The 25,591-nt window shown below is 38.1% G+C and overlaps 4 protein-coding genes across 8 annotated transcripts in view; 2 read left to right on the plus strand and 2 right to left on the minus strand.

Moving 5' to 3' along the window:
* The first annotated feature begins 84 nt into the window (after positions 1-84).
* Positions 85-6,584, plus strand: LOC131776330 (cilia- and flagella-associated protein 45-like). The gene is made up of 14 exons (XM_059092494.2): positions 85-181; positions 309-407; positions 1,114-1,292; positions 1,440-1,506; positions 1,958-2,119; positions 2,453-2,539; positions 3,055-3,318; positions 3,851-3,958; positions 4,462-4,545; positions 4,638-4,751; positions 5,068-5,147; positions 5,662-5,775; positions 5,993-6,169; positions 6,440-6,584. Exons 1-14 carry the CDS (start codon positions 179-181, stop codon positions 6,570-6,572), a joined length of 1,671 nt encoding a protein of 556 aa, XP_058948477.1. The 5' UTR covers positions 85-178; the 3' UTR covers positions 6,573-6,584.
* Position 6,585: 1 nt separating this feature from the next.
* Positions 6,586-16,064, minus strand: LOC131776329 (b(0,+)-type amino acid transporter 1). Its single transcript, XM_059092493.2, has 10 exons — positions 15,463-16,064; positions 14,584-14,709; positions 13,373-13,472; positions 13,246-13,290; positions 13,046-13,169; positions 12,040-12,143; positions 11,577-11,673; positions 9,825-9,980; positions 8,717-8,894; positions 6,586-7,904 (listed from the first exon to the last, which is right to left on the minus strand). The coding sequence occupies exons 1-10, from the start codon at positions 15,968-15,970 to the stop codon at positions 7,801-7,803; spliced, it is 1,542 nt and encodes a 513-aa protein (XP_058948476.1). The 5' UTR covers positions 15,971-16,064; the 3' UTR covers positions 6,586-7,800.
* A 2,824-nt stretch (positions 16,065-18,888) lies between these two features.
* Positions 18,889-22,281, minus strand: LOC131776377 (aklaviketone reductase DauE). Of its 3 annotated transcripts, none has more exons than XM_059092554.2 (2): positions 21,771-22,281; positions 18,890-21,296 (listed from the first exon to the last, which is right to left on the minus strand). In XM_059092554.2, the coding sequence occupies exon 2, from the start codon at positions 21,288-21,290 to the stop codon at positions 20,535-20,537; it is 756 nt and encodes a 251-aa protein (XP_058948537.1). In that variant the 5' UTR covers positions 21,291-21,296; positions 21,771-22,281; the 3' UTR covers positions 18,890-20,534. The 3 variants fall into 3 exon arrangements, with proteins under 3 accessions (XP_058948535.1, XP_058948537.1, XP_058948536.1); XM_059092553.2 differs by having other exon boundaries at positions 18,890-21,291; positions 21,771-22,280; XM_059092552.2 differs by having other exon boundaries at positions 18,889-22,281.
* Positions 22,282-22,375: 94 nt separating this feature from the next.
* LOC131776332 (E3 ubiquitin-protein ligase TTC3) overlaps positions 22,376-25,591 on the plus strand; it is a 29,152-nt gene continuing 25,936 nt past the window's right edge. Inside the window, exons 1-3 of one of the 3 annotated variants that reach the window (XM_066168563.1) lie at positions 22,376-22,742; positions 22,860-22,945; positions 23,044-23,134. In XM_066168563.1, the coding sequence (XP_066024660.1) occupies positions 22,703-22,742; positions 22,860-22,945; positions 23,044-23,134 (217 nt within the window). In that variant the 5' untranslated portion in view covers positions 22,376-22,702. The remainder of the gene's footprint in view (positions 22,743-22,859; positions 22,946-23,043; positions 23,135-25,591) is intronic. The other 2 variants (XM_066168562.1, XM_059092497.2) reach the window with 2 other exon arrangements.

Raw genomic sequence — 25,591 nt, forward strand, 5'->3', positions numbered from 1 at the left:
AACTTCTACACGTGTGGGAAGCTGGGCTCTAATCGCCCCATGGCTTTAGCGGTTGTTTTGTAATTGTCGTTGTCTTGGAAACAAGCAATATTTCTTTACGGCCACAGCTATCAACTCGCCATTTTGATTTCACATCCCTGCAAACACATAATAATCTTTAAAAAAAGCTTTTGTGAGAATGGTAAGTAGAGAATTTCATAGATATATTAACTCAAGTTTCACCTTCCTAGTAGGAAGGAATTTTTCAACTGATTATGCGAGTGAATAATGAAATTTGCGAGGCGTCCTTCTAATCGATTTTCTCACAGCCAAACAGCACTGTTGGGTCGTTGGAGTCTGGCGGATCGAATGCATCCAGAAAATCATGGACGAGACAGTATCACACAATCAACAAAACTTCTACAGTGGTAAGTTTTTGAGTAGATTGTTGTAATGAAGTTCAAAGTGTAGCTGGATCTTTCTTAATTTTGAAATATACTAGCACTCGCGCAGATATGTGTGTATCGCTACATTTGAGGTTGCACACAGCTGTATCTTAGCAAAGGGCAAAACCTTTTGAGATTCAGCGAATTTTCTCGGCAATCAAAAGTTACATCTACCAAAATCTGTAAAATTGGTGTTTAATTGTCTTATCAGCCGTTAGAAATAGGTCGAACGCTCGAAAACTTGAGGGAATTTGAAGACTGAGTAAAAGATCTAACAGCAAATTATAATGCTTAGGCTAACTAAACTGGTCTTGAGCCATTTGCTTTGCCAGTGATCTGTATAAATGGGGACGATCAGGTGATTAATTGTCTGAGATTGAAGAATGAGCTGATTCATAACTGTTAACCCTTGACATCAATGCGTTGTAGCATTGAAAACATCAAGGGCAACTTCATTCCAGAATAGTTAGCCTATACCTTCACCAAGTTCTCTTTAGATTAGTGGTAGAGGATAGAGGTGTACAATCTGAAGGTCTTGATTTATTTTTCCAGCAGAACTCAGATTTTTTTTCGCACTTGAAACAAAGGAAATAACATTTTTCTTAACCTCACACTTGTTATGTTAGTGAGTAAACTGCACCGTCATGTCTAGTGCTTACCATCCTTACAAATCATTTTTTGTTGGCAGGATGAAACACTGTTTGCCTCTCCAAAGAAAGTAAGGCCTGGCGAAGAGGATGCTTTTGCTGCTGCTTTATCAGAGAGATCTCGAAGGCGAAGCAGTCCAGGTGGCAAAAAATCACCAGCTAAATCTGAAGAGCCAGAAATGATTCAAGTTATTACAAAGGACCTGATCAGAAGACTCAGGTTGGTTTCAGTTTTAGTTAGTTGTGTGATTTATATCTGAACCTTTAAATAACTTATTCAAATTCATACTACTCTATCTTGACAAATAATTTATGAGTTAATGAACAATTGAAGTAAATTATTAACCTTTCTTGATATTTTGTACAGGGTTCCTCAAGAAGATCCCTCTGGAAGAAGTATTATATTAGAAGTTGGAGAGTTTAGAAGAATTAAGGTGACTTTGTAGTATTGATATACACAAAACATAAAACCTTGTTAAATTTTATGTCATGCGTAGTTGCACAGGTAATTCTGTTGCCAAGATCACTGGCACAAATTAAACTGACCAAAATTGATTATAGGAAATAAACAATAAATTTCAACTAAATTCTTTGTAGTTAGTTAGTGCAGGGCTTGAAAGTAGTGAAGATATGCACGTTTTGATTGATACTCTTTGTTTTTTTTTCTTGTAGTCAAATTGGTCAAATTTGGCTAAGTTATTCTAATACCATAAGTCTCACTGTAATAGATTTTTGAAAATAAAAAAATCTACCTTTAGTTTATGTGTCTGTGCATGCAGACAAATGAACTTCTTGTTTAGAATCTTTGAGGGCAATATGAACAGAGGTATTGAATAAATCAACCCTTAAAATAATATTTTTTGTAATTTTTTGCGGCAATTGCAGTCTGCATCCCATGTTCCAACACAAGCAGAAAAGGAAGCTGCCATGGAGGAAATGAAAACAAGAAAAGAAGCTCTTCAAAATGCATCAGAAGAACGTAAGAACTTTATGCAGACCATGGAGCTTAAACGAAAGGAGAATGCCAAACCATCAGACCTTGAACAGGTAAAGTGACTGTTTTGTATAGAATGAAAACCATTTAGTAATTTAGTGAGGTAGTTTGTTGATCATGCAAGTTCACCCCTTCATAAACTACAGGCCTATTTATTTTCCCTTTCTGTATGTGGAAATAGCTTTGTTACCGGTAACACTTGGGAAAAAAAACAGTAGAATTTACTTTAAGAAGTGACTTATTGGTAAGAGAGCTTTTTTATATGGGCATAAAAAAATTATCAGTAAGCCCCTCACCCTCCCTTCCTCCCCCCCTCCATCCCCCCTTCATGACAGAAGTCTTTAGTGGCTAAATTTCTTGTGTTTCTGTTTTATGCGATGTTTCAGGAGAAGATGATACAGAGTGGAACTTTACTAGATAAAGCTAATGAACTAATGGAGGAACAAGATGATGAAATTAAGAAGTTGAATGAGGTATGTTTAATTAATCCAGGTATCATTATAATGAAATGTCTTATTGACCAAGCCTAAGGTCAAGATGGATGGAGAACAATAATGAAGGTCCAGAAGCATACCAACATAGAAAAATGAGCTCAGTATCCAGGCACCTTGAGCAAACAAATAGTTGGTAAGGGACAAAATCCATGGTGAGAAGATTTTGCCTCAGAACTACTTTTTCTTGGAAACAAAGAGGGCAATCATGAGGGGGCAAGGCAGGCCCAACTTGCCTGCCCAACTAGCCAATCAGATCACAGGATTTGCCTTGTCTTGCCTTAATTTTCTGAGCAAGTGTTATTTATTGAAGTCTTCTATGATGTAAGTTCTGTACTGTGTGATTTTACACTTGACTCATTATCTCTGAGACATCAATAAAAAGGAACTCAACTGCCAACCAGTGGCAAGGTTATCAATATTTTTTTCAGTCTTAGCCCACTGGTGAAGCAGAGCGACCAATCAATCTAACCCTTAAATTAAAATTTTTACAACAGCTCATCTTGAATGCCAAATGCCATGCAATCCGTGATGCCCAACTCATTGAAAAGGTTGACATCAAGAAAGAACAGCTTGAAGAAGAGAAACGCCTTGATGAAATGATGGAGGTGGAAAGACGTAAAGCACTCAAAGAGTATGAGGAGAGGGAGAAGGCTGCTCATTTTGAAAGACTGAAGGGTGCACAAGTGTTGCAACATCAGATTACAGACAGAGAACAGATAAGGCTGTTGGATGAGGAGAAAAAGGATCAGGAAACTAAGGTTATTATAAATATTTTTTTACCATCAGTTATTCAGGCTCCTTGGAGGCAGTTTGAAGTTGACTTTTATTTGAGAATTTATGAAAATAAACAAAATATGTCCTAAAATTCTGCCTGTTTTAAATATTTTAAAGAAATGTGAATTCTTTTACATTGATTTTGTTTCTTTCAATTTTTTTTTCATTTCTGAAGCAATGTTGAAGCTGCTTTTGCAAGTTTATCAATCAAAATATGTTTTAAACATCCATAACTTTTGTTTTTAAACTGAGTAAATTCAAGTTCACATGGTTCCCATGAAGCCTGGTCACCTGCACATATCCCTAAAGCTGTTGGAAAGGTGTTCTTGTTTCCCTAATAAAATACTCTACACAGGGAAACAGTGTAAAAGTATCTTCTATTTTGTTCCACTGTAAGATTTTTCTTATTTTAAGATTAATGCCTGTTTTCCTTCTCCTGTTGTTTCTTTTGTTTATGTAGCCAACCATGTATGATATTCAGTCTGATATATGTTAAAAAAAATGTTTCTCTTTCAGGCTATGTTGCAATATTTGGATAAACTACAAGCAGAAGATTTGGAGAACCTGATTAAAAAGAAAGAAATTCAACGAGCGTTGATGAAAGAAGTGGCCAAAGCAAATGAGGTAACTGAACCTCATCCATTAGGATACACCTCTCATCCACCCCAAAGGGGCTCAGATAGGATTTTCTGGTAGATGGGGGACTGAAACTAGCATCTAAACCCTTTTATTCCATCAATCAAATTCTTCTTACTGTTGGACATACAATTCTTATGATGCTAGTTCGGAGAATTTGGTATTGGATGAGCTGAAAATCCCCCCAGTCGATATTTTTCTTTATTCATGTCTGCTTGATATTGCACTTAAATTGTGTAGAGAAATTCTGTCATGATCACTCTTGGCAGTGAAAGGGTGAATGGCACGTGGATGTATACAAGGGTTTTTTTCCATCACAAAATATCACGTTTCCTCAAGAAAAGGAAGAAGGTCGTCCACATTCATGGAATCCCACCTAGCTGCACCCGTGAAACTTTAGCGTCCACTGACTTCTTCAGTGTACTTCGAATAACTTTAAGGTAAAGTTTAATCAGTTCGAAAAACGCAACTGATAGAATTTTTTTATTCAGGAAATCGCTCAGCAGAAGGACCGCAAGGCGGCGCAAGACAAGCTCGAGGAAATTAAAGTCATGGAATATCTGAAGCAGAAAGCGGTTAGTGAACAAGCTCGGTCGCATGATATTCTTGTTGACATTTTTACTTTCCTCGCGTTTTTCTTTAATTCACATTTTTACTTTTTATGCAGGAAAGAGAGGAGGCCTACCAGCGGGAATTAGAAATGGCTAGAGTTGAAAAAGAGAAAGAAATTGCTCGTCTACGTGCACAGCAGGAGAGAGCCAAAGACAAACAAGCTGAGAAGGTATTGTTTCAAGATAGCCTTACTTTGTTATTGTTTCAAGTTGCCCTATAAGTGTTGTATAGTGGAGCTTAAAGTGCCGCAGCATTATACGCGCTTGATGCGCGCGCAATTTCCGTGCACTTAACGCGCAAAACACGCACACTGCGCGTCACTACACTCACCTGTGTGAAATAAAGTATGCACGTTCATGTAAATCAGTTAATTAGAACTCATGTATTTGGCGGTGTTTTACCAGCAGTCGCAAACAAGTTTGAGGTTTTGCTACGCTTTCAAATGTCAAACCTGTCTTAAATAAAAGAAACATCTACTTTTGTAGGATGCTCTTAGAGCCAAGCGAAATCAGGAAGAAGCAGAACGGGAATGGAGAAGAAAAGAAAAAGAAGAAGCTGAGAAAAAGTGAGTGAAGAGAACTAGCCAGTTGATTGTCATAAATAATCCGGGATTTCCCTCATTTAGCTGTAATTCCCCCTCTGGACCTCAGTGATTGGTCTTGGAAAATTACGCCACCTTCTTTTAACCAATCAGATGCAAAACGGAAAACCAATCACGACTTGATCGATTTTCTGTGGCTGATCCTGGTCAGGGTACTGGGGGTCCGTACTTCCTGCCCTTTATGCAACTGGGCCCTAGCGTTTAACAAATTTGTGTTGTTGCTGTTATTTTTAAATAAAAAACTCCTTGATCTGCCACTGCTTGTGTTTTACTTACCGCGCATGAGACAGCTTTCTTTTGACTCAGATCGAGATCTCGTCAGCTCCCTGGTTTGTTTTCCTTCGTTCTGATTAGCTACTGTAATCTGTTTAGTTTGGGCCTCATGACGCTCAGTCGTTTGCAGATCAGAATCTGAAATTTTCTTGTTTCTCGTTACATTTTCTACAACTTTTTCACGCTATATTTTATTTATTTACAGAAAGCAAACTGAGGAAATGTTACGTGCCGCTCGTGAAGTGCAAGTGAGGAATAAAGAACATTTCTTAGCCGTGCAAGCTGCCAGAGACAGGGCTGAGTTTGAGAGGGTGTTAAAGTAAGTCATATTTACTTTTAGTTCTTTAGTTCAAGTATTCCTCGCTCTTCGAAGCCGGTGGCGGATTTCGTTCAATTTTCTCGCCTTTAGTGTTGGTTTACGTCAATTAAGTTGAAACGAGTTTGCGAGCTTGCGCGAAATTTGTTTCCTAAAGTACAGTGGTGGTCTCATCCTTGCAGTTTCCCTGTAATTAAAACGTAACTATCAATATCTGTAGGGTGCAAGAGGAACAACTGCTAAAAGACGAAGAAGCTGAAAAAGTAGATGCAGTCCGCCGCCATCAGCATGCGGAAGAAGTGCGTCAACAGGTCCGCGAGAAAGAGAAAGATCGCGTCAAGGCCAGGAACGCTTTCTTTGAGGAAGGAATCAAATTGGACCAAGAAGCTCGAGCAAGGTAGGTTTATATTAATTCAAGACCATTCGAAATAATTTCTCGAGAATAAGACTAAGTGGTAGTTAACGTGTATTAATACTGCAAGATGTTAAACCAATCAGACTGAGACTGACAATATTTTGACCAAATAAAAAACACGGAATTTTGGGAAGCGATTTCTTTCCTTGTAAATTAGATGGGTCGTAACCACTTTTTGAAAACAATGGCACGAAGCCTGCTCAATTTTTCGCCATGGTTACTAACATTATATTAACTAATGTATATTTCCAGGCGGCAGAAGTTGGACGAAATAAAAAGAAGAAAGTTGCAGGAGCTGAAAGATGCTGGTGTGCCTGACAAGTATTGCAACGAGGTCGCGCGCAGGATCGAGGCTCCACCTCCTTCGCTATCCCGGATGTACTAAGCCTGCGACTGAACTTTTTCCCTTAAAAACTTTATTTCTTGTCTCTTGAATTTAAAGAAAATTAAACGATGGTCTCGACATTAACATTATAAATGCAAAGGCTTTCTCGTTTTGAGGTTTAAATTGAGATTGTGGATATTAGTCTGATCGGGAAATGTCTTTTGTCACAGCGAATAAATTTCTTCTTGATCATTTTGTTCTTACAGTGTAAATATATTCATTACATTTTACCATGTGTATAAAGATTATTCTATCAAACAATTAAAATAGTGGGCGTGGTGAAACATGTTTCTTTACTAATAATTAACTGCATTTTACCAGTTTTAAAACAAAATGAGTTAAACACCTTGGATAGAAGTGTAGCTAGCGTCTTTGTTACAGGAAAAAATTAAACACGTTTGTTTTCATTACCTTTTCTGGTGATTTCGTGAGAGGATTTTCATTCCCCGGTTTGTGCAGAATCTTGAATTCTGAGAGGTCTGAAATTGTGTTTGTTTTTGTCTTTTTCCTCTGTTTGTGCCCAACAAGTATTTAACCTTTCAATTAACTCCAAAGGTCTGATTGTTAATTTTCTCCTCTAGACATTTCTTAGCTAATTAGTTCCAAGAATTTGGTGTTAGATTAAGATAACTTCTACCTGATAAGTTTGTGTATTCTCATTACCTGTTTGCTGGATAATGTATGGATATTATAGGGAGAAGTTAATCCTCGGGATGAGAAAATATCGGCACGCTAGGCAGTATAGATAAAAAATTACTTCGAGTAATGGAAATTTATACAAGTCTTACTTTAAATGGCTTAGAATTATATGGTAATTTAGTATTATTAACTGAGTTGATAACGTATTAGCTACTGTAAAGAGCTGACGTTTCGAGCGCTAGCTTTTAAACTGTTTACGGTGGCTAATTTACATTATCAATTCAGTTGATAACACTTAATTACCTTGTTATGCTCTCCCACCGACGCAGAATTACAGTTTCTTTACAAACTTGGCCCCTTTGCTCAGAATTATAGCTTTACAGAGGTGTGCGACCAGTCAGAACCGATCATACGATCAAACACTAACGCGAATTCCTTCAAAAGCTTACACCCAGTTTCTCTCCTCTTCTAGCCCCTAAATTAGGGCAACAAGGTTGCTGTTTCCATCGAGGTTAGTTTTTCACTCTCGTGGTTTTTTCAGGTCTAGAACAAGAATCCTTCCTCCTTTCCAATCTTTATTTGTTTCTATTCAGTCAGATTGTTGGCTCATCAATGACGAAGATGCCTCAATGTCTCCTTCCTCCACAGGAAGCGCCACGTCGCAGATTGTTTGAAGTTTGTAAGTTACACGATCTGAAGAGGAGAATGAAGAAACGCGTAGATCAAAGAATTGTTGAGACTGGAGACCTCTTGTTAGTCTTTCCTAGAGACATTTCCAATTGATGTTCGAAAATGATCGCCACCCAATAGGCAGTTAATATTGGCGGTCAATTTTCCATAGTACCCCTCATTAAACTCTATTGGCGACTACTAATTCCCTCTCCGTTCGCTCTGGAAACCATGCGACCCCCCAAAAATTCTCCACAACCCCCCCCCCCCCCCAGCAATTAATAATGAACGGTCCCCAACGACGCTTTGTGATAGGTCTAGAAAACTCGCTGCGCACTCTCAGCCAAGTATGACAGATCGCAATTTGGTTACACAAGATTTTGAGTTGAACAGTTTACACATCGTAGCTAGCGGTTTGCAGAGCAACCGTAAACCTAAGGCACGCATCCTACATCCTCTCAAAGGGTCATAAGTTTATCATCAAATTAACATGTGTAGCATAGTATCAGTGAGAAAGCAAGAATCTGCAAGAAAAACACGCGGGAAAGAGCACTGAGACACCCGCGCGTGACTTCTCAATCCAACTCAACTCCTCGCGTCTGGTTTAATGGAGTGCCTGCAACGAACGCAATATGCCACAAACTTTTTAGCGTTTCCCTTTAAAGGCAATCAAGAATCGAGTTTATTGTCTAAATCAGTATCGTCATTTGCCGTACAACCTCTCAAAAGGGGCAAGAGCACTCAGAAATTGCGTATCGAGTTGGATTGTAGGAAATCTGATAGGCCGATCGTGTGGAAAAGATTCATCAATTTTTAAAAGATTTATAAACACTTACTAAAAAAGAGAAGGAAACACCGTGGAACCACTTCATATCGAACAAACGCCAAGTAAAATGGAATTGCAGCTAAAACGAACAGCACGCAATAAAATGATTGTAGTGGGGTCTCATAAAAGGGCGCAATTACCAGGTACAATGAAACCACAACCATGAATATGGGAATTCCAAACCATACCTGCAAGGAAATAAGGAGAAAGCTATATATTTGATTATACAACCAAGTTAAACGCCAGCGACAAACGTTTAGCTGGTGATAATCGAACAGCTAATCAGCGGAAAGGAAAATTAAATGAGGAGCCAATAAGAACGCATAGTGAAAAAAAAAAGAATATTTCATGAAGCGCGGGAAAAAACTTGGGAACAAGCCGCGGTTGATTTTTGTTTTAAACCCTATTGGTTAAGAGGATGGCGCGGGTTTCCCAGACCAATCACGTGGCAAAGTTAAGCAAATCAAAGTAATGTCGGATTACTTCCAGTAATCAATTGAAAACTTCACTGTCACATAGCTGTGAAATGTTATGTTCAACCACAGAATACGAATGAAGGCGAAAATGGAGGCAACGCTTGGTCACCAAACTAAGAATGCAGTTATTGACAGCTGGTATGACCTTATCAATTTACTTTATTACGCTTTGTGATTGGCTTAGAAACCTCGTTCTTCCCTCAGATTCAAAACTAAAACCAAACACGACTTGGTGACCCCCGTTTTCCTGCGCGTTGACCAGGTTGATTGTTCTTACTCTGAGTTCATAAGTTCCTTGTGATAATTATCTTTGATGAAATTGATCTTATTTATTATTTTCCGACATATACACTCAATTAAAATATGCCCTAAGTAGGCCTCACCAGCATGACATGGGTTTCTTTTTTCTTATCTTGATAACAGTTTTGTAAATTTAAAAAAAAATTGAATAAAACATTTTAGAAGTGGCTTTCTTTGCGATTCACAATTTAGAGGTTTCAAAAGACGCTCCCCTAAAACAAGCACCTCAAAGAATTGTCGACTCATTAAGATGAAGAGGATGCTTTCGCATATTCATTCGGAATAACGTAAATGAGACTAAAAGTCTTTTCAAATAAATCAAATGAACGTTGTAATGTCCACCTTGAATGGTCGCCTGACCTCAGGTTCTTTGTACCTCAGCCAAATGATACTTGAGATAGAAAGTAAATAGCCGAACCAGTTGAAGAATCCCATATAGCTTAGAAGCACCTCAAAAGACGAAGAGTCAGGAATAATCATCACAAACGAAATGATACTCTAAAAAGAAAAACAAAAACAAAAAAAGACAATAAAACGAAGGAAAAAACTTCGACAAGTTTCGACACTGCCTGGTCAACTTGTCAGTTCTTTTTGGAATGTCACTCGCCCTTAGAAAAACTTGGGGCATCTTAAAGGAAAGCTTGGAGGGGAAAAGACACTAGCCGACTTTGAATGCAATATTACTTCGTTTAAAATCGGAATTGAAATCCAAAATCCAAAATCGGCCATTAGTGTCTAAAATCCAAAATTGGCCACTAGGGTCCAAAATATTTTATCGGCCACTAGCGTCCAAAATACAAAATTGGCCACTAGGGTCCAAAATACTAAATCAGCCATTAGTGTCCAAAATACAAAAGCTTCAAATAGGATCTAAAATACAAAATTGGCCACTAGGATCTAAGATACAAAATCAAGCACTAGTGTCCAAAATCAAAAATCGGCCTCTAGTGTCCAAAATCCAAAATTGGCCATTGGGGTCCAAAATAAAAAATCGGTTACTAGGGTCTAAACTCCAAAAATCGGCCACTAGTGGCCAAAATACAAAATCGGCCACTGGTGTCCAAAATCCAAAATTGGCCACTGGGGTTTAAAATACAAAATCGGCCACAAGGGTCCAAATCCAAAATTAGCCATTAGTGCGCAAAATCCAAAATTGACCACAAGGGTCCAAAATACATAATCGGCTGCTAAGGTCTTAAATACAAAATCGGCCACTAGTGTCCCAAACCCAAAAAAGGCCGCTAGGGTCCAAATCCAAAATCGGCCACTAGCGTTCAAAATGCAAAATCAGCCACTAGGGTCCAAAATAACTTGTGTACGCTTTTAAGCGTTTTGCGGCAGAGAAGCAACAATGAGCAGCGAGGCCGCGAGAGGCTTAGGAAGTCATTGAAAAACGCCAGCCACGTGTCGTTGGCCGAGTGTAAAATGTCGCACAGGGAGATTTTTAACTTTTCGTTGCGGTACCATTTTCGCCAAAGTTTATTGAAGTTGTTTCTTGTGTTAAACAGTACTGTTGCACAACCTCAGGTTGGATAGCCTGTGAGAAAGTTCTCGTTCGCGTCGCTTTAAGAGCATCTCGTGGGCTTCTCACGAGATCATTGTAATTAGGCTATTCAACTTTTGCATGAAAGTCTCGCAGTAAAGCCTAGACGAGGTGGTCTCCGTCTAGTTTCTTACTTACCGTCGAGATATGTCGAAGGAAGGCTATTAAGCGTAACTTGAAGTGCGATTTAACATAATGCATATTATATCTCAGAGAGCAAGGCTATCATAATTAATTCCAGATTTGATCAGTTTGAAATTAATTCAAATCTGATGCGCATTAATTGGTGTCATTTCAGGAATATGTACGCCATGAGCAGCACTCTTTTTCAGCAGGTCAGTCCATCGTGGGCTTCCAAAGAAATCAGAGAAAAAGATAACTTGGCAAAATGCGAATAGTAGAGGTGCTAAGCCCGGACGCTTCACACCGAGTGCTCATGTTCTTATATTTTTTCCGGTGATTCCTTGTGACTCACTAATAACAGAAAGTTGGGAAAGACGGGATAACAACAGTTTAATGACGATCGCAATTCCAAGAAAATAATAACTTACAGAGAATATGAGCCCCGGGAGAGGGGTTCTTCGCTTGGTATGAATCATGGCGAGAAAGCGAGGAAGATGACCTTCTCTTGCGGCAGCGAAAGCTAATCTGAAATTCAATATCATTCTGAAATCAATCGAAAGAGTTTGCAATCGGATGAAATCTTACAACCGTCGAAGTCGGCTGTAAGAGAGTGAGGGGGGAGGGGTATGAGGCCTGCTTGTTCGAATAATGTAAGATTTGATAGGGGTGGGGGTGGGGTGGGTGAGGAGCATCTAATCAGTGTATTCAATGAGTATATCTCAGCCGGTAGCAAACACGAGTGATATATGATGTAAGAATCTCCTCACCCCTTACAGACCCTTGTTTTAAACTCTGTTTCACAAAAAATTCAAGGCATCAAAGAGGCGCTCCTCTAATATTAACGAGAAAACTCCAATGAACAAGCATGAAATAATATCAACCTTTCCATACCTTCCTCCTGAAAAGGCACTGCCATTGGCGGAACCAAACGTGGAGCAAGAGACGAGTATTGGAATACTCCAAGCCATGACTCCATATAACCGGTTTGCTAGGGTCTGTCGAAATGGAAACAAGAAAAATACTCTATACTTAATCTTAATTGCAATTTTTAAAAGTGACCTTATCTTCTTATTCGTGCAAAGCCTGAGTTGTGTTAAGTGAGTTTCGCTTGGTGATGACCGATCTGACGACTGTGGTGGGGTAGACAAATGTCAAAATGTTGTTTTTTTAAAAGCTAGTCTTTGTAGGTCACGAAACAGCGAGTTATTATCTCCGTGGTGAAGTCATAATGACAAGATTTTTGCCTCCGCGTTGATTATCCTTGAACACCGATATATCATAATTCTCGAAAAACATCCTTCATCTATGGTCCACAGACCTTGCACAGAGAGTCTTAAGAGACCTTAAAGAAAGCGCCTGTTTTGGAGAACGCTATTTGATAAATGAGCGTTGGCTATTGGATTAGAAATAGGAATTCCCCTGAATAAAAGCTTTTTAAGGACCACACGAGTTGTGAAGGCGATCATCCAGACGATTACACGCGAGGAGAGAGTTACCTCTGTAATTTTCCGAGTATTTCTCCTCGCTCGCGCACACCACTTTGTACGCACTGACTCCCATTTATCTGAGGGACTGTAAGGTAGACTAAAGGGATTTCTATTGAATCGAATAGTATAGGCTGAATGATTGGCCAATGGCGACGATTCTCTGAGATGACGTGAGAGAGTTGAGCGTTTCCTATGTTCACATTGCGCAGAGTTTAAAGAGTGTGTGATGTTTTAACGGAACTAATCAAGCAAGGTACGGTCGCATTTGTTGTTACTGCATTTTGATCAGAAATTACCTTAAACTCTGGCAAGATGGTCCTAGAATCAATTTGTTAAATGTTGTCTAATGAACATGGTCTTAGTTTTACCGCTGGACCGTAAATCAAAGAGTTATTAGACGAGTTACTTACGACAGCAACCGCATCAGTAGTCAGAAATTCCTGTGGTGTAAGCACCGTAAGGTATCCAATAATCACCAACAGATAGCACACTATCACAAGAGGGATACCAATGAAAATGCTAAGCGGAAGGTTCCTATAAAAATACATGCAACAGAATATTCAAAACTATTGTAATGTTATCAACTGCCTGTCGTTTTCGTGTTTCTCACCTTTCAGGATTTTTTATTTCCTCTATGACATAATTCAGTTGGTTCCTAGGGAAGAGAATGTTGAGGTTGAGGTTTAGCCTACAAGAATCAAACGACACTCAGTATCGATTTCCCGTCATCGACTCACCATCCATTGTATGAAAATAGTCCATTGTAAAAGGCAAACGCAAATTTCCCTATCTCTGGACTAGTTCCGTTAAATGCGTTTTCAAAGGCATTTGTATAGCCTGCAAAGAAATGGAGCAAAATAATAATTGCGGAGTGAAGAAAACGCAATAAAAGGTTTGAATGTTTTTCTGAAAAGTTGGTGTTTTCCCTGTGTGCAGTGCCTGTATTAAAGGCAAACCATGTAATTCTGAGCCAGTTGAAACGCAATTTTGAAATTCCAATAAGAGGTCGGAGGTCGGAGGATTTTGGTTGCGTCACGATAAAATTTGCTAGATCCCCCCTGTAAATGCGTGACTTTAAATTTGCGCGACATTTGTGTTACAGTTGGCCTTTGTGCCATTTGATTCCTTCGGATAGTCTTTCTCTCCCGCTGATTTTTAGTTGTTGCATCGTACGCCCTTTCACTATTCACTGTTCATGTCCGGCGTTCATCCCAAGTTAATTTCTTAAGTTTGGTTTCAAGCCACTGGCGCATAGGGACTGATATGTAAGTTGTATTCGCTTTTTTTCACTTTTGTAGCGTTTCTCTTGCTATGATCTTATGTCTTTGTGCGTGTTATTTAGTCACCACCTTCGTATCGTCAGGAGGTTATTTCTAGTTATAATTTTCCTTTATCTCGCTTCGAGCAAGCTCTTTCGTCTTTATTTTGTATATATATTTTGTGTTTGCCGTGGCACTTGGTTCATTTATTAGTTCCTTTATTATGTTAGATTCATTTACGCTGGTTAAGTCGCCACGTGTTTAATTGAATACAGTTGATTGTATAAGTCCCTTTTTTAATTCGCTTACAGTTTACGAGATTGATTAAAGCCATGTCTCTGTAACGTATCCCCCGGTTTGGTTGGTATTTTCTTCGGTCGCGATTTTCTTGGCTCTTCATTCGGTCTTGATGTTCGTTTGCCGCATACCCCCTATAAAGCGCTACAATATTCTTATGATACCCACTCATTGGCAGTTAATGACGTTAATTGGCAGTCAGTTTTCTATAGTCCCCTCCTTTATACTTTGTTGGCGACAGAGTATAAGGGGGGGGGGGACTTCGCTCCCCCCGAAAACCACGTAAACCATCTAAACCCCCCCCCCCCAATGATAAACAATGGATGGTCCCCAAACTGCACTCTGGTTGACGATGATCACACTACCTCAACGAATCATAGAAAAAAAATTACCTTGTGTTAAGCGAACAATTCCTGTGAATACCAACATAAAAATGGCGATCATCTTGGCCGCAGTAAAGAAAATCTGTATTCGAACGGCCCATTTCAAGCTTACGCAGTTGACAAAGGTGATAACGCCTGAAGATTCGATGACAATGATGAAATTAGTTATATTCTTAAGTTGCCATTATTTGACAACAAATTGGCACCTTTGGTAGTCTGTCAGATGATCCACGGGACTTTTTGCGAGGATTTCCCAACCTCATTGTCTTAAAAGAAAATTTGATATAATTAATTGTTTTGATTTCCATCGTGTATATTTGTTCTCCTAGAAATTCTTTTATTTTTTTCAAAGCCTTATCATAAACCACATTTCAAAGCGTTTCATATGCAGCATATGGAAGGCGCACGAGGAGCGCGATGTCACGACTCGCAGTCCACGCTAATTCTCGCGAGTTGTTGCTTGTTTGGCGCTGTAATCTCGACAGCAAAACAATCACATCCTATTCCATATACGACTGAGTTATTGGACCGTTTGATTTCTAGAGGTGGTCAATTTTTTCACTTGTACTAGAAATTATCATTGTCTTAGAAAAAAGAAGCAAAGATAAAACAGGTTAAAAAAAATAGAAACGAGTTAATCAAGCGTATCTAGTGTCTACTGTTTTCAAATAGATGATAGACGATTCTCGGGGAAAGAAGGAAATGAGAAGCAATTTTCTAATGGGCAGAACTTTGAGTTACACAACACTCGGATCAAGTTCCTTGAATACATGTTCGAAATTTGAACCTTAGGAACTGATATATTACCATAACAATCTTGAGGAAATTATATTATTGAACGAGAGTACGACAATATAAAACTGATTTACGTTTCTCATCTGAACCTACCTAATGCTGCAGCTGCTAGTAACTTAATAAGCGGAACATACTCTTCACGACTTCTACATCCCGGTAGAAACGCCTCGACAGTGTAGGCTCCAAATACTAATAGGACCATAATCTGACTAGCCGGGTTCATAAACAACACGGACATCCACGCGTACAGGAAAGCTGGAAGAGGACCATACGCTTTCAGCAGATACTGGTACTCACCACCTGATTTTGGAATCAAAGTTCCCAATTCGCAGTAGCACAGTGCTCCAAGTAGAGAAATCACCCCACAGAAAGCCCACATCACCAAGGACATGCCAACTGAACCGACGTAAAACAGCACCCATTTCGGTGTCGCGAAGATGCCGGAGCCGATTATCGTGCCGATGAGAAAAGCAGTTCCACCTGGAATTCCCAAAGAACGTTTTAGAGAAATCGGATTTTCTTGTGGGATTTCTTCGTAGGGCTCGCTATCTTGGTCGTCATAGCCCGCAAGCAGGTTTTCAGCTGATTCGGATGACGCCATTTTCCACCACTCGATAACTTTTGATTCAAATTAGAGTTTATCTCGTGACCTCGGTACGGTAAACTTATGACTTGGATCACGCTCTTAAAGAACGGAAAAACACTTACTGTGCGCATTCGCTCTATTGTACTTTTTTCTGTTAAGAACTTGTCTGTACAGATTCAAAAAGTAAGTCTAGAAGTGGACGGAGGATTATCGAGTATAATGTATTCCATTTTTTAAAGTTAAGTCACGCGCTCATGCAAAACAACCAAGTCGAAATGCGAAAGAAAGACAAAAGCCATAAAATCAAAACAAAAACCATCTACATGCGCTTTCTACAATCTGCCTGCGTTGCCTGTAGGCCTTTCACCAAAAAAAATCGTGTGTTTTATTTTCTTCGATGGCAAGCATTTCCAGGTTGAGAATGGGAAAGGTCAAGCACTGAAACCAAACATGAATATTGAGACCTCTTTGCTACGGATGAAAGTAACCTGGTCACGCGACGCCACGTTAGCGCGCGTGACCAGGTTACTTTCTTCGCGATCTGTTGTGAATACTTTACCGTGTTTCTTTCTGTGCTTGTAAGAGGAAACTTTAGTAAATATCGGGCAAATTGCAAGAAAAATTCCCAACTGATAGAGGCAGAACATTTGGCATTTCACAAGGCGCAGCAGAGGTGTTGAACTTTGGACAACCTAGAAACAAATCCGACGGTGTGATAGAGAATTTGAATCTGAGAACTCGAGACTTTCCATTATCCACTTGGCTACGTGCCTGCTGTCTTTATTATGTGTTTCTGTTTGGAATGTAACTTGCCAAAAAGGGTGAAATGTTTAAGGGGTTTCACATTGTTAATGCTGTTATCACATCTTTAAATTCAATACTAAGCGAGGTGAAGTAAATGGGCTTTTACTTGGGTTAGAAGAGCACAGAACACGTCATCACAATGTAAATGTGCTGCATACAAAATTAATCAGCTTAGAGTAACCTTGAAATGTGAAAATGTGTGATAAGCTTACTTGCACGTATCTTAACTTGGTAGTGTGGAAGTGTAGATGTGTGGAAGTGTAGAAGTTGGAAGTGTGGAAGTGCATGTGCAAATCTGGAAATATACAAACGAGTCGTTACCTTACTCACTTTTATCTTAACTCAGTAGTGTGGAAGTCTGAAGTCTGGAAGTCTGAAAGTGTGGAAGTGCAGAAGTGTTGAAGTGTGGAAATGTGGAAGTGTGGAAATGTGGAAGTGTGGAAGTGCGCAAATCTGGAAATATGCAAATGAGTCTTTACCTTACTCACATTTGTCTTGACTTGGTAATGTGGAAGTGTGGAAGTGTGGAAGTAAGGAAATCTGCAAATATGCAAATCTTGACTTGGAAGTGTAGAAGTAAGGAAAGTGTGGATTTTCCAAGTCATTACTCACAACTGTCTTTGGCCTGTTTGCTCTCCAAGTCTGTTGTGCATGGTATGTAGACATGTGTCTTAACAACAGTTATAGTCTTGCCTCAATAATCCTGGTTTTATCTTATTTTGTTACTGAGCTTCGGTGGTAATTTTTCTAACTGCATTTTTGGGCTTGAAGTGCTAACTAGAAGATAAACTTTGGTAGAGCTTATTTATCATGTGGTCCCCAAACCCTTCAACAATGTCAGTTCATTGTTTATTTATTTAGCTTTCAGTCTAACCAGTTCATCTACCTCAAAAAATGTGTGGGCTTTGTCTCATGAGTTTAAACTGGTGCCGTTTTCTTCATGTTCGTGTGTTATTCGAAATGAATGGTGTCAGTTTCATTCTGTCTTGTTTATTTCTGTAGAAAACTTCTGCCATGCAAAATGAATTTTGAGTCAGAGTGTACTAATGAAACTGGCAGATTAAAATTATCAAACTTTCTCTGGTTCTTAAGGTATGCAACAAGTGATGCAACAAATAGATAATTACTCAAGGGGCTGGAACTCCTTGTTTCTTTGGAATGTTAACTACAGTATTTCTGCTATATTTGAAAACAAATTTTAGGTTAAAATGTCTTCAAACCAGTTTGACTTGCATTTCACTTTGCCAGAAATGTCTTGATCCTTAAATGTTTATTTCTTAATAGAGACTGATGATAGGAATTAACTTTTATGTTCTCTGCTGTTTAGTGAGATGTGAAGTGACCCCCATTACATTTAGGTGGTACCATTGACAGAATGGATAGGTGTGACATATACTGTGGGAAGCTGGTATTCAGGAGATTGTCATAAGTACCAGAAGCTTACTAGTGGTTTCAATTATTGTTGTCCTCTTCATGCATCTTGCCTCAACTAGCTCATGCTATATACAACTAATTGTGTCTATACTTTATTTGCAACTGTAAAATTACCGATAACGTTTCTGAGTGATTAGGTGAAATTATGTCATGCTCCTAAAGAGTGTTTGAGCTTCCACAAAGAGAGCTATAAAATTTCTTAAGTGACTGATGTATTATTTGCCTGCCATAAAATTGGCACAGCAGAATCCCTTGCTAAAAAACTGTAAATTTCCTTAAACAGGCATCCAAGTCTGTGCCTAGTTATTTTTTGCTTAATGTGCAATGTCAATGTCACCTTTTGATCCATCTCATTTCTCTACAATCTGATAGGTGTAAATCATCCATTTTCATGAAGAGATCAATGAACCTCCCCACATTAGTTTAATCTGACCTCATTCAGTCTTGTTACCAGGGAGAGAAGGCTTTTGAAAATTTTTTTTTTTTCATCGCTCAGCCCTACTGGTTCTTTGTTGTTGGGCTTGTAATAAGTCTTTTCAGACCATCAGATTGCCACATAACTTATAAAATAGGTTGAAAGATAAGGTTGCAAAGAGTGTATACGATTCTGTTGTGCAGTTGAAATGATAAATGAATATGGCTTTTATTTGGAAATAATTGATTTATTTAACTATTCATATTACAACTGGAAGCCCAAACTAGTACTTGTTTTAATTCACAATTCCCCCACATCAAGTTGATCATATCTGATGATATTTCTGAGACTGATGATTGAAAAGAGTTTTCCTTAAAGTAGCATTGAAGTAACATTGAAGGCACACTGTGATTGGCTACTTGAACTCTGGATATCCTTTGCCATTTACCTCTACACAACTGGAGCTGGATAAGCATTTGAAAATATTGTAATTATTACAGGATAAATGACACAACTAATAAATAAATGAAACATGTTACTGGCATATTGAACAAAATATTAATAGGCTATAATAGTGTTATTTGAGTTTTTGTATAAAGAGACAATTTAGTATTTCCCAGTCTCAACAGTAATTACCAGAGACATGGCTAAGAATCATCTCTTTCATTAACTGAGTCTATTAAAAAGAAAAAGATATGCTATGAATTTATTTATAAATTGCTGTGTTTATAAATAATATGCCTGAGTGAAATATGTTACTGGCATGTTGAACATCATAATAATTGGTTATAATAGGTCTGTTTAAGCTGTTATATAGAGAGACAAATTTTTTCCACTCTCAGCAGTAATTAATCAACAGAAATCTCAACATTGAGACATAGTGAAGAGTAATCTCTTCCATAGATGAAGTCTATTCAAAAGAAAAAAAATGTTATGTTATGTTTTGAAAAAAGAGCCTCAATGAAACATGTTACTGGCATTTAGAATATAATATTGTTACTTTTCATTTGTAATACAAAAAATTGTTGTATATAGAGAGAATGCCTGAATTTTGATACTATTCTAGTATTATGAGATGTACAAGTGCAGATTAAAGAGATGTGATATTTCAAAGTTACAGTTTTGTTATTCGTGACACTAAGGTGCTTTACATATTGTTTGCATTCCAGCTAGTGAAAAGGGTTGTTAATAGTGTTCTTTTTTTTCAGATCAATCATCATGTTTATATTTATTGCAGATTCTATTATCATGAAACACATTTTACTTATATTTAGAGATACCTTGTTGATACTACAACATTTTTTTCACTTTGTTTAGTTCAGACTTCGCTACCTGCTGTAGCATTCAATGGTCCCTTGTGGATGCAAATAAATCTGTATTGTTCACAAATAACTTTGAAACATAATTTTTCTAAGCAACTTGGTAAATCATTATACGTCCCAATAAATTCTCAAAGGTGTTAATTGCTGGTTGCTGCCTGGATATTAAAAAGTGGCATTTCACTTATAGAAAAAATTCATACATTAGTGGAAAACCCAGTTGAATGAAGAGGTGAGAAGTGGCTGGGATTGAAACAATGTATACTAATTTTTGCATAGTTATCTTTGTGAAGTAAATACAGCACTCTTGTTGAAAGATTGAGTGTGTAGCTCCAAGATCAGTAAACAATCTGGTCATAACAATGAGGAAAGGGAAGAGCTACATGTCAATCAAGACTCATTTAAGCTACTAAACTTTGAACTTTGCACCAATGCTAGAGACTTTAGTAGCTGCCCCCAGTATGGTTTCTTGAGCTAATTTATTGAAAATTGCACCTTACAAATGTTGCTGTGTGTTATAATTTTTTTTTGTCTTTTAAGTATTGGTCCCATCCTGCATATCACTGTAACATACCCTTAGAAAATTACAACTCCCTGACAAAAAGGTTTAATTTCTTTGCCATCGCTGCCAATGTTCACTATTGTGAATGTTCCAGACCTTAGAGAATTCTTCGTCTGATGAATCTACCAGAACAAATTTCAAAAATTTGGCAGCAAATTCTGCACTTAACATCTTCCCTTCCTTTTGAACCTCATCAAAATAGGATACATGAGGCAGTTGTTGTTCCTTAGCCAATTTAATATGTTCCCACAGTCCTTCTGTATCAACAACACCTGGAAGAACATCAGCAATTTGGACATGTGACCCTTTCAATTCCACAGCTAATTGCTCGTAAAGCCTCTGAAAAGCCATCTTGGTGATTCCATAGGTAATTGTTCCAAGCTGAGGTTTTTTAGCAACTCCTGTTCCAAGGTGAATTATCCTTCCCTTGCTGTAGTTCAATCTTGTGAAAAATCCTTTGGCTAGCATGAGTGGTGCAGTGACATTTACTGCAAAGGCATACTCAAACTCTTCGCGCTGAATATCCTGTAGTCTTGATGGGACTCCCACAGCAGCATTTTGGACCAAATATTTTACACTGTCACCCTCTGGTATAAAATCCAGTATCTTTCTTTGGCCATCAGTGGTTGCTATATCAACAGCAAGAGGATAAATGCTGTCTGGAGAATAACTTTGGGTTTCTTGTAATGGCTGAAGTCTGCGGCCAATTGCAAGGACGTTCAAATCATGACATGACAATTCCTTGGCCAAAGCAGAACCAATACCAGTCCCAGCACCTGTGATAACTGCCCAATTTTTCATCCTTTTCTTGCCGGACAATGTAAACAAGTGGACAAGACAAATGTTACCAACATACTGAAGATCAGAGCTGAACACCATTATTTAATGAATGTAACCGAGAAGTTGCAATTCATCGACCCGTATAAACAAAGTCTGTGAATAGTAACTTCTCGGTTACATTCATTAAATCTCTAAACCAGAGTAGTATCAAACCATGTCTGATTCTTGGACCCTCCCCCCCACGCCTCGTAACAATTTGACGACAGCGTAGGAAATCTCGTCCGAAATTAATAGCAATTTTTTCTAAGAAGTCACCTTGATAGACAGACATTTACTAATATCTTTTAAAAGAACATTTCACATGAATATAGTTTTAAAGGATTACGTAACGTTTCAGAAAGCGAAAGTCGCGCCTTTGATCCACAACATTACGTAATAAAAGGAAGTCTGGAGCTCCAGGCAAATGATCTGGAGAGTATAATTAAAACATTACGTTGGTACCTTTCGCTCTGGAAGGTGTACTATACCAATTCACCGGTCCGCAAGTTTCCTACACGCTTAATTCAGAAGGTGATGCCCAGGCTGTTCGCTAGCTTCGCGTGACAGGAAGCGTGACACTGGGGCTTAAACGGAATCACAACCTAATGGACTCAACAGCTGTGTACTATATGTGCCGCTCAGCAGGTTAAGGTTTTCGGGGTAAAAATCCTATTTATATTTCTTCCTTTTTAATCATTTTCCTCTCTGTTACTGAGAGAAAAAAAAAAAGCATGACGGAAGTGTAAAAACACATGGCTCAATGGGTCAATCTGTTTTTCACTTTCGGTGGCTCTATTTTTAATCCTTCCCTAGCAGCCTGTTTTGAAGCGGAGGAACTTTCTCACAACATGTTCCCACTCCTGGAGAGAGTTACAACATGTCTTACTTGCATGTCTTTGTTGCTGAGGAAACTAATTATTTTTCCCTAACGAAATTATTTTTGATTGATTTCTTCCAGGACTCTCGTCACTTCATCAAGCATTTCAATCTTCTTTATCTTAATCTTATTTGACAGTTGCAAGTCTTTAATATAATTTTAAAAGACGTCGTTTGAAATATGATACACTTTATATTTTCAGAGCGATATTTGATATTTGCACTTCAGCCTTCAGAATTGACCAATCGGAAAGCCCTTCTAGTTCTTTAGTTCAACTTTGCCTGTCCAGGGTCCCCTTGAGGTTGAAAGCATGTCCGCCATCTTAATCACTCTGACACGACATTCTTGTGGCAGTATTATTTAAGGCCTGGCATGCTCGGATAGTCCTTCGTCCTTTATTGTTCTGTTTTAACCTCTAGGGAAGTTTTTTATTTCTGAAATTAGACAGTGGGTGTTTAATTTATCGATCAAAATAGCTTTTACGCTCTGGTCAGTAGTGCGATCATTCAATAGCAACATGCCTAGTATCCCGGCCGCTAAAAACGCGAACAAAGAAGGTAAGGCTAATTTAACATATATTTTGGAAGCAAGGGGTGATTTTTAAAGTTTTATAACATGGAACAATTCTATTGAAGTGAATTTAGTGCAAGGTAATTTGGCAATTTTCAATACAGGCATGGCGAAAACCACTACAGAAGACAGCGACACCGATGAAAGCTACGACAGTTTGCCTGAATTGGTGGCTTGCACGGACGACGAGGTTAGAAAAGTTGATTTTATTTGTAATTTCCGTGTACGTCATTGCATTTATGGCCGGTGAATAACGCGAGTTCAAAACTCTTGTTACCTTAACTAAAGGACTCCGAGGATGAAGGTTACCGTAAGAAGTCTGCGTCCAAGACTAAAACCAAGGGAAAGGACAAATCAACAGCGAAGGCAAAAAACAATGGTCAGTTTATTATGAGACTCCGAATTAGACATAAACTTGATAGTCAGTGCTGTGAATGTGAAATACAAAAGGATAAAAGTAGAACCTGTAGAACTCGCTATCACTGAAATTACTCAATTAACCACGTTGTTAATTAAAATTGATTTGGCAATAATGCTTACGTTGCATTAATCTGAATAAAGATATATCGGAATTTATATCAGAATCGAGTTACTTCGAGAGACCTGATAGGCCAAAAACCTTTCGTTTATTGCACTAGTAAAACCAAAGAAATTGATTCAATTCAAATTTATTCATAAAAGTAATAAACCGCATTTTCTATCGGTTTTGTAATGTAATAATCCCTTTGATAGGTTGGGTGAACGCTCAAAAAGTTTGCAAATCCTTTACCTCTATCTCATAATTTGTATACTTCTTTGTGTTCTCCATTGTCCAGCATGGTTTGTTATGCTGGTAAACCAAAAAAAAGGAAATGAACACACCAGCTCAAACGTCTTTGTAATTAAGACTTTTCTGTATTAAGTCAATTATTTTGTAATCATGACAAATGAAGAGTTAAGTTCCTTCTGCTCAAAGCCAAGAATTTGTAATGTTAGGATCAGTCATTTTACTTGAAGTCTAGTGATGACTATTCCCACCAGTTTCTCTCTTTTGACCAAAAACAGTGGAGTAACACTCAAACTCCCAAGATTCCCGTCACCTACTGCCATACATTTGCTTGTAACTGAGATGAAAGAATTTGTTGTGACAGGTGTTATTAATGTTCTATTTAATCATTTGTTTTGTGGATAGTGTCTTAAATTACACAGGGATGTCATTTTTTTATTGCATCTTGGGAATTGATTTGTGAAAAGCAGACAACAGGATGGCTGATTTCTATCTTGTTGTACTCTTTGCACTTTCCAAACCTTCTTAAAGTGTCTATGACACAAAATTCTTTTTTGTATAAATATTTAGCTTATCATATGTACAAACCAATTCTGATAGAAGAAAAATTTCAAAAAACTTAAAATTCGGTTTTTTTGGACCATGAGGTGCTCTTATTCTGTTTTAAACGTCTCCCATGGACTGGTAACAAATTAGTAGGTGATTATGTAGAAAACTGTGAAAATTCTCAGTTGACACCTACATCTTTTGTAATTTTGTATCTGTCAGCATTAAAATGCTCTTGAAATAATATGTAATAGAGATGTATACCCACCTTCAGCAAGCTCTACTGAGAATTGTGATGCGTCATACTTAAGTAATAGGGAAGAAATGGAAGTTGTGAGTATGGTTCAGCCCTATGAAGGAGAACTGCATGCATCAAACAGAGATTTCGACAAAGACTGACAAAGACGGTTTCTCAACTGCAGTGTTCAGGTCAAGATTAGAGTAAAAAATTTCTGTTACTGAATATTCAGTTTGTTGTGTTTGTGTTTTGTTTTCTAAGGTGAAATCTATGGTAAGAATAGCTAGTTGTGTTTGTTTCTGTTGCCATAGCATTTTATTCCTTCACACTGTGTGACAAAGGTTCCCTGTAGTCAGTGCTCTAGAGTTTCATTGCTATAGAGAAATTCCTGGAGTAAACCAAGAGCTAACTTTTGACAAAAGAATCAGCTGTATCAAGAGGCACAGTAATTTTTCACCAAGAAGTCATCAGGCAGTTTCACTGCAAGTTGCTCCTTTCTTCAGAGATTGTAAAGGTAGAGGCTATCGTCATGATCATCGAGCCAATCAAACCAAACAGAAAACAAACCCCAACCCTAAGCTATAATCAACAACAGGAAGAGCACTATTCTTTGCTTGCAAAATGTCAACTAAAAAGAATGTGGAACAATCGTGTACAGTGTGGGAACAGGCTGCTTAATCAGCACTCTTTTTAGCTGACTTTGATTATCTTCTCCTGATTTGACTAGTGGTACATGTTCATAACAGGCATCTTCAAAGCTTGCATGGAGCACAAGGCAGATGACATTGAAGAGTAAAATCTCCTTGATGTTGACAATCGAGACATGTCCATTTTGGCCATAGAGCTACATCCTTCGGAAAGTAGTGTGTAGAAATACATGTATAAATGTATTATTCTTGTAGCTAACATCATTTGGCACTCTGGTCATGCAATACATTTGCCCTTTCTTCTAGATTTTTCCTTTCTCCACCATAGTTGCCAACATGTGTTCACAGTTTTCAATGTCACAGCTATGTAACATGATCGTTTTGGTCGTGCGCTTAATGGGGGCACTTTTCGGCTGCCAAATCATACTTTCAATGCACAAAAAAATGGTCAAGGAAAACTCACTAGGCACTAAAGTTGATTATTTCTACTTTTAAATACAGCTATCAACCTGAAAATGCAAAAAAATATTTCATGTCACAGGCACTTTAAGAGGAAGCAGTTACAAATGATTCTAAAACATTATTTTTAGAGAATTAACAAACATTTAACATGAATATGTGGGGTCAACTTAAAATAGC

This window comes from Pocillopora verrucosa, chromosome 6, assembly GCF_036669915.1.
Source record: "Pocillopora verrucosa isolate sample1 chromosome 6, ASM3666991v2, whole genome shotgun sequence".
Taxonomy (NCBI): domain Eukaryota; kingdom Metazoa; phylum Cnidaria; class Anthozoa; order Scleractinia; family Pocilloporidae; genus Pocillopora; species Pocillopora verrucosa.